This window comes from Pleurodeles waltl, chromosome 2_1 (assembly GCF_031143425.1).
Source record: "Pleurodeles waltl isolate 20211129_DDA chromosome 2_1, aPleWal1.hap1.20221129, whole genome shotgun sequence".
In the NCBI taxonomy this organism is placed as follows: Eukaryota; Metazoa; Chordata; class Amphibia; order Caudata; family Salamandridae; genus Pleurodeles; species Pleurodeles waltl.
In genome coordinates, this window is record NC_090438.1 from 896,533,233 (window position 1) to 896,546,218 (window position 12,986).

Sequence of the window (12,986 nt, forward strand, 5' to 3'; positions counted from 1 at the left end):
GGTACCGACTCGCAATATGCATTTCCGACTCGCAAATAGGAAGGGGTGTTCCCTTCCTATTTGCGAGTCTGAGTGGTATGCAATACCTGCAGTTACCATCCACTTCAAGTGGATGGTAACCCACTCTCAAATTGGAAGGGGTCCCTATGGGACCCCTTCCAGTTTGTGACTGGACCCACAAATATTTTTTCAGGGCAGGGAGTGGTCCAAGGGACCACTCCCTGCCCTGAAAAAATACCGAAACTAAAGGTTTCGTTTTTTTTTTTTAAGTGCAGCTCGTTTTCCTGTAAGGAAAACGGGCTACACTTAAAAAAAAAAAAAACTGCTTTATTTAACAGCAGTCACGAACATGGAGGTCTGCTGACGACAGCAGGCCTCCATGTTTGCGAGTGCCTATACTCGCTATGGGGCGGCAATTTGCGACCCACCTCATGAATATTCATGAGGTGGGTCATTGCGACCCCATAGCGAGTTGCAGTCGGTGTCTGAGACACCGTACTGCATACCAATTTGCGAGGTGCAAAGTGCGAGTCGCATGGACTCGCACTTTGCACCTCGCAAATTAAAAATTTGCTACATCTGGCCCCTAGTCTCTTTTCAAGATGGAGGGAGTCCTATGTTTAGAGCGATTTTACAAGAATCTAATTGGTGAAGTTTGATCTAAAGGATGCTGACTTCACAGTTCCAATAGACATGGGGAGTCAGACGTTTCTTCATTTCAGGTGGGACGGCCAATTGTGTCAGTGCAAGTGCCTTCCATTTTGGACTCTCATCATCCCCATGGTGTTTACTATGGTTGTGCAACCATTATGGGGGTATTTGAGGGAGCAAGGTGTAAGGATGATAATTTATTTAGACAAGATTCTCATCTTCAATCAGAAGAAGGAATTGTTAATGCACATATGGGAGTTGTGAATGATTTATTAAAACATTGGAATGTTGGGAGCTCTATCGGAGACAATGGAGTGCTCTGGGCTTTTACTGGTTGGTAAAAGCCCAGAACGTCAATGTTCTTTGTTCACAGCAACAGCTGCGAGCAAAGGCCTTATGGGGCCCAAGGGGATTTTATTCCCCTCGGGCCCTGGAGGACTTTGTTTTAATTACTAGAACATTCTGCCCTCTAGTGGCAGAATATTCTAATAATCTAATAGCCCTTCGTAGCTAGGCTGTACCTGCAGTTAAAGTCCTGCTCCCTTGTTAAAGGCCCTCATCTTTGGCTCGGACCTTTAACGCTGGAGCAGGTCTTTAATGGCCAGTACGGCAGGCTCTAAGGCTATATTTGAGAAGTTAGATTTCATTGTGACTCAAGTGAAATCACTTTGTCAGTGTTCTCAAACAATGGAGTTTTTGGGTTTCACAATAAACACTAGGAAAGTTCAGCTTCAGTTACCAGTGAGGAAGATAAAAATCAGTAAACTGGGAGGTGAAGCATATGTGAGCAAAACAGGTAGTGACTACCGACAGGTAGTGAGCAAAACAGGTAGTGGCATTTGTGGTTGTCCTTCTGTCTTCTTTAATTCAGGCAGCTTTTCCAGGACCCTTACATTACAGGCTCCTTACATTTCATTGCTTTGCAGCATAAAAAGAACTCAGATCTTTCAATGAAACTTTGGTGTTGGGACAGGAAACATGTAAGAGAGGAAGTGAAAAAGAATTTGGAAGCTTGGAATGGTCGAGCTGCCTTTGAAACAGCACCAGATTTTGCACTTGAATCAGAAGCAGGCAGTCTTGTTAGGGGTTTGATGTGTACGAGTCTGGAACTGGAGGAAATGAAATTAAGAGGAGAAGAAAGCATATAAATTAGTTAGAGATGACAGCAGGTCTGTTTGCTCTGCACAGTTTCAAAGAAAAGATTTAAGAGTGTTCACCTTTGTTGAGAATGGACAATGTCACTACTGTGTTATATAAGCAGTTTAAGGGGAAGTAGGTCAAAGAAAATGTTGAAAGTTGCAAAAGGGTTTTGGAGCTTTGTCAGGAGCACAGAATTGAATTGAAAGCTCAGTATTCTGCACAGAAGGACAGTAGGATAATAGACTAAAATGTGCACCATCTGAAGGATTACAGCTAGTGGAAATTGAGAAGAGTAGAATTTCAGAAGATAGAATTTCAGTCTATGTGCTTTGGAGGCCGATTTGTTGGTGTTCTGTTTGACTTATTAGAAGAGAAAATATTTCAGCTGGCATCTGGATCCAGGACTAATAGCAGTAGATGTTCTTGTTTAGAATTCAAAAGGAATAAAAGATTATACTTTCCCTTCTTTCATGATGATTCAGAGGGTGTTAATACAAGTAAGTAAACAGGCACGTCAGATAGTCCTGGTACTCTGGAGACCTCAGATTTGGTTCTCATCAGTGAAGGAGTTGGCTGTGGAAATCTCCAATCCAGTCATGCCGAGGAATGTTAGAAGGCACATAAGTGGAGGAGTATCTTTTTAGTGGATTTAGATACCCTTAGCCTTCTTGTATGGAGAATTTTAGGAATTCAGAAAGATTCACAGTACTTCAGGAGATGCTTCAGAACTTCTCGATGAGTCATTGGCTAAAGGAACAAGGAAGCAATATGAGTGTCTGGGGTGTCTAGTTACATTATTTTGATCCCATGGAGGCTCATGACCTAGAGATTGCTAGTTTCTTGGCAGCATTGTTTAGCAAGGCCTTATCCTATAGGATGGTTAATTGTTGCACATCGGCAGTAGTTGCAGAAACTTCCCTTTTAGACAGTGTACCTGTAATTAGAGGCCCTTGGATTTGTATAGTAATGAAGGGAATTCAGTGGAAAATACCTCCTAGGTTTGATAATGAGAGCCTTTGGGATGTCAGACTAGTTATTTGAGATTGATTTTACCTTCAAAAGAGCTAACTTGGAAATTGACTACCTTACTTTGTTTGGTTTCATTTGAAAGGGCTTTGGATGTGAACGTTTTGAATATAAATAGTAGGTCCTATCAGCCACATGAAGTGTTTATGACATTTGGTGGAGAACAAAAACTGTCAGAATCTTTTTTGTATCCAGAGTTTGAGGAATTCACAAAGTTTTGTTTTGTGAAATGCATTAAAGAATATGTGTCAAGAGTGCAAGAGAATAGAAGAGAAGGTGAGGATCAGTTGATTTCATACGTAAAACCATCCAGAGCACTTTCAGTGGCAATTGCTATATGAGTTAAGTCAGTAATGAAAGAGGCAGAAGAGACTATTTATAAATTGAATTGAGAGGAGCAATGGCCTCGAACGTTTTTTGTGCAGGTTTTAGGTTGAGAGAGATAATGGCGCAGCTGGTTGGTCAACTGCTGAGGTTTTCAGGAAGTTTTGCTTCAAACCAGATGAACATGTTTCGGACTTTGCTCTGAAAGCCTTTGAACATGCCTAATGCTAGACTTCAGTCTTGCAACAAAGTGTTGATTCTCAAAGATGTTTTGTATAGGGAATCAGGAGTTTATTAAGGAGCAGGATGCTAGCATTTTCCCACCCATCCTCCCAGGTGGTTTGAAAAAAAGGTGTGATTACTGTGAGGTTTTAGGAAACATATTAAATGCAAAATAAGTGTGCAAGGTCTTGGTTTATTAAATCGGGTATTACAAATTAATTCTGTTGTTTCAGATGCTCAGCAGAATATGCTGGAGAATAGGGGTTAGAGGTAGAACAGAATGAAGGAATAGCAGCTCCAAAAGAGAGAAAAGATGGAGTGAAGAGAGATTTTATGGACTGGGTATTCCATGCTACTTTTTTCTCATTGCGTTGTATTTTATGGAACTTTGAATTATTTGCAGCTTTGAAGTAATAGTAAATAAAAGTTGATGCATAATGCTTGCCTCCTTCTCTTTAATAAAAACATAATTCTCTATTTACAAAAGCTGTGAGAAACGACAATTTGATGTATCCATTATCTGGTTTCTGAAGGACCTGCTTTGTCCCACCAGACTTCTGTCTCTAGGGGTTTACAATTAACACTGGGGGTGCACTTGAAAGGATGGGAATAGGATGCTTGAAAATTCTTATGTATCCACTGTCTGCTTGATGAAAAACCCTGTTTTATTCTAACAGACTTCAGCCTCTAAGGTTTTATTGGTGGTAAAGAGGCTATTTCAAACTAGATTTTGGGTTAGATGTGGTAGGACAATAGAATTGCCATAGTACACTCCCCCACAGATGCAGCCCTCAAAGCTCAAGTTTAGTGTGGTTGAAGACTTTTATCAAATTGAAATTGCCCAAAGTGGGTATGGCTTTCCCCAGGAATTTTCATCTTATTGGTTACTGGTGCCCAGGAGTAATTCCCACCCATTAGCTTGCGCAAGACATACGTTTGTATCTCCTGGCAACCTCTCAAGAACACTTTCTGGACCTAAGAAAATAAAGAAAAGGACTGGACAAGCTGTCTTTGACCAAAGAGGAGGCATAAGGTACTGGACCTGCTGCCTCCTTACCAGGGACAAAGAAGGGGTCTCTGGGGCTTTCCTGTTCAAGCTGCAGGGATACAAAAAGCTGCAAGAGGCCTTTCTTGCAAGTGTCCATCTGATCAGTGGCAACTGGACCTGGACTGGAACCTGCTGTGGACTTTGTTGTCTGCCACTCTGTTAGTCTCCAGGTACCCTACCCTGAGGTCCTCGTGGCTTTAAAAGTGTACTCCTATGGTGGATTTGATCTTACAGGACAAAGTCAGAAGGTAAAATCCTTGATGAGGATGAACCTTGCTCATGTACTTGAACTACACTCCATCGTTGCCAGCCTCACATTGTGCCTAGGTCTTTGTTTACAGTGACAATTGATTATCATTGGCACTTTATGCTTCTCTGGGCTATTGCTACTTAAACCTTTAGCTGTTTTTATCTTTGGTTCCCCGCATGTAGTTTTTGTAATTTTTTGTGTAATTTTGTTTATTAAACTGTACTTTATTTTTTAAATTTGGTTTGGGATTTTAATTGGTTTGCATTTCAACTTTATTACTGTCTTGGTAGTTCAGTAATGCTTTACACATTTCCCTAAGTGAAGCCTGACAGCTCTGTGCCAAAGTTGCCAAGTGGTTGAGCTCAAGTTAATTTAGTGACCTTGAGGGTTCACCCTGACAAGGATTTTGGTTACTCCCTTGAGGTGGGTAGTTTTAGAAATGGAGTCTCTAGTTGGCAGTGGCTTGCACCCTGTCCAGGTAGAGACCCTCACTCTAGTCAGGGTAAGGGAGTCACACAGCTAAGATAAGCCCTTCTCATCCCCTTGGTAGCTTGGCACGAGCAGTCAGGCTTATTTCCGTTAGACAATGTGTAGAGTATTTGTACACACACAGTAACATTGTAAAAACACCACAAAAGTACTCCACACCAGTTATAAAAAAAAAAAAATAGACGATATTTATCTGAGTAAAACGAGAAAAATCTAACATATAAAAACAATCTAACAATCTAAAATCTAAATAAAGATATAACTTCTTAAAGGTTTTAGTGAGGCTTAATCCATAGGAATCAGTGATTGTATATTTTTAACACAATGTACCTTGGATGCGTCAAAAACAAAGATGATGCGGGCCGCAGGTGAGTTGTCAAAAAGCAAATGAATGCATCAGTTCCTTACTGCGCAGGGAGGAGATGGGTTGATTTTTTTAATAGCCGGATAGGCTATGCGCCGGTTCCTTACTGGCAGGGGAGGTGATGCGTCGATTATTTCCTTGCAGGAAAGGCGATGTTTTGAATTTTGGACACTCAGCCTCGGCTCCTTGCTGTAGTGTGGGTTGATGAGAAATTGTTACCCTGGGGAAGATGCATGTAAAATTGAGACACGCTGTGTTGATGGAGATGTGGGGAAACAGGCACTGCATTGATTCTGTAGCCGCGAGACAGGCGCTGCATCGATTCTCTGGCTGCGGGACAGGTGCTGTGTACATTTTTCTGCTGCGGAACATAAGTGCATGGATTTTATTCTTCAGGACACCAGCTTACACTTCCAAGTGCCCAGGGACAGGAGCTGGTACTACTTGGCAAGACGTGCCTCTCAGCAAAAGAGCCCAGGCACTAGCAGATGAAGTCTTTGATTTCCCTGAGACTTCTTAACAGGAGGCAAACTCACTTCGAGCCCTTTGAGAACCTGTGAAATCAGGATGTAGAAAGCAAAGTCCAGTACTTTCACTACAAGACAGAAGCAGCAAGTAGCAGGCCAGCAATAGAAAGGAACAGGCAGAGTGGCAATCCCTCCTATGGCATCCAGCTCTTTTTCCTGGCAGAATATCCTCACTCCAGAAGTGTTCTAATGTTGTGGTGGCAGAGGTCCAGTACTTATACCCATTTCTGTCTTTGAAGTAGGCATACTTCAAAGAAAAGTCTTTGTAGTGCACAAGGCCCTACCTTTCCTGCCCTGGCCCCAGACACATTCCAGGGGGTTGTAGACTGTTTTGAGTACGGATAGGCACAGCCCTGTTCAGGTGCAATTGTCAGCTCCTCCCACTGCTCTAGCCCATGGAGACCCATCAGGACATGCAAGGCATACCTCAGCTCCCTTTGCGTGACTTTCTAGAGTGAATTCACAAAGAGCCCATCTGACATCCTGACCCAGACGTGTATTCCACAGACAAGCAGAGACACAGAATGGTTAGGCAAGAAAATGGCCACTTTCTAAAAGTGGCATTTTCAAACTTACAATTTAAAAAACAACTTCACCAAAAGATGTATTTTTTAATTGTGAGTTCAGAGGCCCCAAGCTCTAAATCCCTATCTGCTCCCAAAGGGAAATTACACCTGTAAGATATTTCAAGGCATTCCCCATGTTACCATATGTGAGTGATAGTCCTTGAAATAGTGAAAACTGAATTCAGCAGTACTTCACTGTCAGAGCATGTAAAACACACCATTACATCCTACCTTTTAAATATTCTGCACCCATCCCATGTAATAAAAGGGAAGGTTTGGGCCTGGCAAGTGGATGTACTTGCCAGGTCAAACTGGCAGTTTAAAACTGCACACACAGGCACTGCACATACTGCACTTTACTAGGAAATGGGTAAGCCAATTACCAATACAAATGGGACAGAGATCACTTGCACTTTAGCATGGGTCCGCAGTGGTAAAGTGCCCAGAGTCCTAAAACCAGCAAAAACTAAATTCAGCACTGGATCAAAAACAGGAAGTCAGAAGCAAAAAGACAGAAGAACCCTGCAGAAAGGTCTATTTCCAATAGGTAGTCACCCACCCTAAATAATAATTGAATTTCTCACAGTGTATTTTCCAGCTGTCTCTCTCATGTGCTTTTCTGCCCCATCTCAGTGTTGGTCTGGCTTGGGCTTCTCTGCCCATCCCCCAGCTCCATGTTCATCTATTTCACAGTGGGCTTCTTTTTCACCCCATCTCCATGTTGCTCTGTCTTGCTGTGTGCTTTTGTGTTGCCCCCTGCAGTCTCCGTGCATCTCTCTCACCATGTACTTCTCTGCCCATCCTGTGTTGTTTCCGCCCCCTGTGTTGCTACCCCCATCTCTGTATTGCTGTCTCGCCATGCTCCTCTGTACTCCCCTGTCTTCATGTTGCGGTGTCTCACTGTGGACTTCTCTGCCCATCTCATGTTGTTTCCATCCCCTGGGTTGCTTCCCTACCCACAATGCATCCCCCACCGTTTTGCTTCCGTTCCCTCCCCTGGCATTTTTTTCCTTCTTATTTACCAATCCAACTCAGATCGGTAATTAAACATAAAAACTTTTTTTTAAATGAATGTCATTTTGTTGGCTCATATGTGTGGTGTGCTTGTGTACAAAATCATGTTGCTCACTGTGTCAAAAGTTTTTTTAAATTCAGGGATGCTGTGCAACGTGGCTAAAACTAATTCCCAAGGCCAATAGGTCCCAAAGGCAAGACATACTAGCTTTGCCAATGCTTGTTCATTACCAATGTTATATTTAATATCATATTCTTCTCTCTCAAGATACCTTTCAGTTACTTCACACACCATGTGGCATATTGTTTTCGTGCGTTTCATTGCAATATTTGCACCCAGTGCGTCGCATATTTTTCTGTTAACAAATCTTTTCCACGCACGTTTTCACTAAAGGCATGTTTTGCTTTTTGCAGGCCCGATGCAGGAGACCATTTATGACTTCTGGAGAATGGTCTGGCATGAAAACACTGCCAGCATCGTGATGGTGACAAACCTTGTAGAAGTAGGCAGGGTAAGTAGAGCCTACGCCCACTACTGTTAAGTGTAAAGCAACATAAAGATGGCCATCAATTCTCCCTTTCCTGCTGAGTCCATTTGTTGTAAATATATAAAATATTAACACACTAATCAGTTTATGTGGTGGATGTGGTGCATACTGCATTAGATCCCAGGATCTCACCGCGACTGCTTGAGTTTGCTAATTATTTTAGAGACGTGACTTGAATACTTGCCTATTAGAATATTAATGTGATGTCAGAGTGTTTGGCATTGCTGATGCCAGTACACTGAAAAGCAAACAGTGACAGCAGTCGCCACAGCTCTACGAGATGTCAGCAGAGATCTGCAGTGGTACGTGGTAGACTCAACCGGTGGGGATTGGTTTGGTGCACGCTTGGGCTTGGCATCTGCCTGCCAAATGCTATCAAGCAAGGGATGTATCTTCAATAAAGAGGTCCCTTGCGTCAAATGTCATGTTCAAGTGAAGAAACTGTTTAAGTATTGATAGAGCGTTCCGTACTAGTAATTTTACCTGTATTGGGACGCTCTTTAGGCCGATGAATCTTTTGGCTAAGTGGGACCCTCTCCACCCTTAGTCAGTCAATTTAATCAAATCAATAATCAATATCGAACATAAGCAATACCCTGATCAACATAACACTTGACAATTAATCCAGAATACATTTCGGCGAACCCTGACCTTTCAGTCAGGAATAACCACACCAGTTTATTCAAAGTTAGTGAATTTATTTCCCTATATTAACAAAGCTAGCACAATATAGATGTGTCTCAACACCAAATGATAAACATAAATGAACATTAATAGCTGTCCATAACGGCGAAACAGGTGCAATCTATGCAGCATTTGAATAACAAGGCATTCGATAATAGCAATGCAAATCACTTATTTTATAATCTGTAATGAACTAATTGCATACATTTAGTCAGCATAACAAGGTCTCAAATTGCATCGTGCAACAAAGGGAATCCTCATCTAACCTCAAATTAGCATCGGCATGTGGGACTTCATGCAAAACAATTTAGCAACATTAATTTAGAAAACTCCTAACTAGGGCTCTTATCAAAATCAGCAGTTGGTTACCTAAAAGAAACACAATGCAATTTTACAATTTCCTTTCATATTTACCAATTACAATCAGCATTCAAGGAAGTCTTCGTCTCACAGGTACCGTTTCTCGATCAGCATGGGACGGGGCAAAGGGGCAGGGGTGGACGGGGCAATTGCCTCACGGCGGCAAAATAAACTACTACTTCATGTAAAGGGCAAATCAGAGTTAAAGTCTCTAGGGTAAGAATCATTTAAGTCTCTTTCTCTCGATTAGAGAAAGTATCAAAGTCTCTTTCAAAATGGCGTCGCAGCAAGATGGGCCATAGTAGCTGCAATGTCCTGCAAAATGGCGGGTATCGGGCTGGTAATGGCTGTAATGGCTGCAAAATGGCTACCTTCTTCTCGTGCACCTGGTTTAAATAGACAACAGTTCAAATCCAGTAGGGTCTTCCATTGGAGGGTTCATAGGTTAGCTTCAAATTATCCAATCAAAAACAACAGTTCTCAAGCTTTTACTTAAGCATACATTATCCTTGGAGACGGGTACACAAGTTGCAACATTTTATACCAATTAACTCATTTTCAGAGCTTCCATTGTCCGCACCTGCAGATTGACCTTGGAGTAAAGAGAAAAATGCCGGGCTGGCACGAAACCTTAAGATAAGCATGTGAACGTTCTCAGTGGAAAAGTACAGCTTCAAGCAGAAATACACGTTTAATAGCACATTGGAAAAATACGAGCATCTAAACCGTGAGACCAGGCAACTAGGCCGAAGCCTGCACTAAAGTAATGCTGAGCTAAAACATTTCAAACAAGCAAATCATAGCACACGTTTACGATTATGTCGGATTAGTGCAATTCTAATACATCACGTTATATAAAGCACGCTTATAAATGTTGGCAAACTACTCTGAGGGTACATTTTGTCCCCGTACAATCTTTATTAGTTCGGTTAAAGTCACACATGATTATTTCACACTACGTCTATACGTTAATAAATGAAAAACCCTCATTTCAGCTTCATCAGTATCTTTCTGCAGTGTGCTACTTAATTTGTGCAGCAGACTGTTTGTGGTGAGTTGCTCGAATAGTCCTGAGAGCAGACCATGGAAGAACACAAGCATGATGTAACATGTACAGCTTTCCTCATCGCCTCTTGCCAGAAGGCACAACATGAACTTAGAAAGTGCATGCTGCCCCATAGTTGAGAATGCCTGCTGTATAAGGTGCCCTTCTAGGGGCATGGTCAGGTGAGAGCACAGCTTTCCATTGGTATCTACATAATAACTAGGAAGCAAGGCTGGCTAGTGAAGAGTGGAGAGACTCCAAAGAGCAGCGCTGAGTTGCTAGCCTGCCTCCTCCCTCACATGGCCCAAAGGAAGTTTCCCAGCCCGTGGAGGCTCCTAGACCACTCCCTTGGCCATTCATTAGTACTTTTTGATGAGCATTCCTGGCCAAGTTGACAACAGAACCAGCCTATATTGCACATTGTTGTAGGCACATGGATTTAAAGTGATTTTATCTGAATCATAGGATGTTAAGCTGAGGTCGATATTCGAACCTTGTTTCCCAGGGTCAGCGGTTTAGTCGCTAGGCCATGTGATACTAGAAGCAACATAACAATGCCTCCATATTTGATGGCTATGTAACTGGTGTATCAGGTCAACATAAGAAAACATCTGCAGTGAGACGACACTTGTCACCTGATATGTTTTATTATAGACGACTGTTGATGTCAAATCACACCACCCTCCAGCACTGTGAGGGAATTAAAAAAAAATGCAGGCCTCGAGCAGAATCTTTGCGACAGAAAAACTCCACTTCTTCGTGCACATGCACCTGGTGCTTAGATCCTTTCCTGCCATACTCCACCCACATCTCAACGAGAAGAAAGGTGATTCCATTTCTTCCGCTGTGCGTACCTCATGTGAGCAGGCACTTCTTCCAGTGTGCCATATAGACACACAAATAAAAGCTATTTCAGGCAAACAAAGACCAGGCAAAGGAAAGAAGTCACGAGCAACAAAAAAAACCTTAACAGCGCAGAAGAGAGTGGTGCTTTTGTGGAGGTCTGACTCCAAAGTCTGAGAGAATAAGAGGGATATGGGACAAACACAAATCACAGAACATAAGAGGTATTTGGAAATGGAATCTAAGAAAAGCTGCCAGTAAATATTAAAATATTGGAAAATAGTGCACTTAGTGCCTGGTCAGGCATAGGACGTTGATTTCGGAGGAGTGAAAAGTTATTTCGAAGAAACGGAGTGCGATAGGAACTCATCCTGGGCTTTGAACATTGCATTTCATAAAATACCTGGAACTTGTAGTAGTAATTTACCTTCTCCATCTATCCAGGATCTCGTATTAAACGAAATAAAGCACCTTCTGCTTCTCAGGTCTGTGGCCTTAAAAAGATAATTGGTTTGTGCCCTTTTGCCTCAGAGAAGCCATGGAACTGAGCGAATTGCAATATTCTTTGTCCGCTTTAGTGGGAGGCACCGTATTGTATGTATAATAGCTGTGATATTTCACTATCCACAGAAACAGTTTAAAGTAATTTTCTTATTAAACCAGGCACTTTCACGTTCTTTAAAATAATAAAATGACCTCACCAGCCCATCATGGTCATTTGTTACAGACAATTAGTGATGTCACAAAAGAACTGTCCAACCATGGTCATTCAGTTTACTCCGTTTTTTTTAGTAAATTAAGATGAGAATATTGTGTGGTCACTCTGCTGTTCGCTGACTTGAAAGCACGTGGAAAAATGAAAGAATGCATGCTTCTCTGCCACTTATCGATACACCTAGAGAACACCTCTGTTCACTAAATCTGCCACAGACCCTGAAATTTCGTGGATGCCCTAGGCACTATGGAGAGGCTACATACAGCACATTAGAAAAACACACACTGTTGAGCTTCAGTTATTGAAATAAAGTAAAGCGTGGGACTACATTTGAGACATTTTGTGATAGATGGTCTGTTCCAATACAGTGGAGTGCTTTTGATAACGCGTCAGAACCTTGATAAGTAAACTTACAAGGAGACAAGTCTAGGCCAATGAACCTTTTGACCACTTTGGAGACTTCCCAGAACGAGATGTCCATTTAGCATTGCAATCAACACTGTCGATAACTCTTTTAATATTCACAATAATTATCTAGCCAATCAATGTCATTAAATATATCTCAATACAGTGAACACACCACGACCTTTTAGCCATGAATAACCACACAAACCTAGTTATGTGTTAGGATATTTATTCCCTATTAGTTACAGCCTAATATCATATTTATTAGTTTCAACATCAACAAGCACATCAAAACCACTATAACTTGGCAATCAAAGCAAAACTTTATCAAAGCATAGATCATGAACATTAGAATAAAGCACGACGTTAACCCGAATCAACTTTAGCAGAGTAGCATTAGTACATTATTCAACAAAACAAGATCTTAGTCATTTGTCTATTTGCATCCGATGTTGGTGAATTTCTTAACTAACTTTGAATTAGCATCAGCATGCTGGGTTTCATGCAAAAGAATTTGGCAAACCCAAACTTAGAAAAACATCTAACTATGGCCTCTATCAAAAGAGCAGTTGGTACCTAGAAAGAAAGGCAAACAGACAATTACAATTATCATCAGATAGTTACCCCTCCAACGTATCAGCAGTCATCGTCAGTCTTTGTCCTCAGGACATCAGTCGATTCACCATCAGCAAAGATAGGACGGGACAAGTCTCAGTATGGCATAGTTAAGAATAGGCTCTTCCCTCATAAGGAGGAGAAGTCAGT

The 12,986-nt window shown here is 41.7% G+C and overlaps 1 protein-coding gene across 14 annotated transcripts in view; it reads left to right on the forward strand.

Annotated features, from left to right (window-relative positions):
* Positions 1-12,986, forward strand: part of PTPRM (protein tyrosine phosphatase receptor type M) — a 1,480,454-nt gene that overhangs the window by 1,330,846 nt on the left and 136,622 nt on the right. For all 14 annotated transcript variants that reach the window (XM_069218824.1, XM_069218808.1, XM_069218810.1 and 11 more), the window contains one exon: positions 8,036-8,133. In XM_069218824.1, coding sequence (XP_069074925.1) covers positions 8,036-8,133 — 98 coding nt within the window. The remainder of the gene's footprint in view (positions 1-8,035; positions 8,134-12,986) is intronic.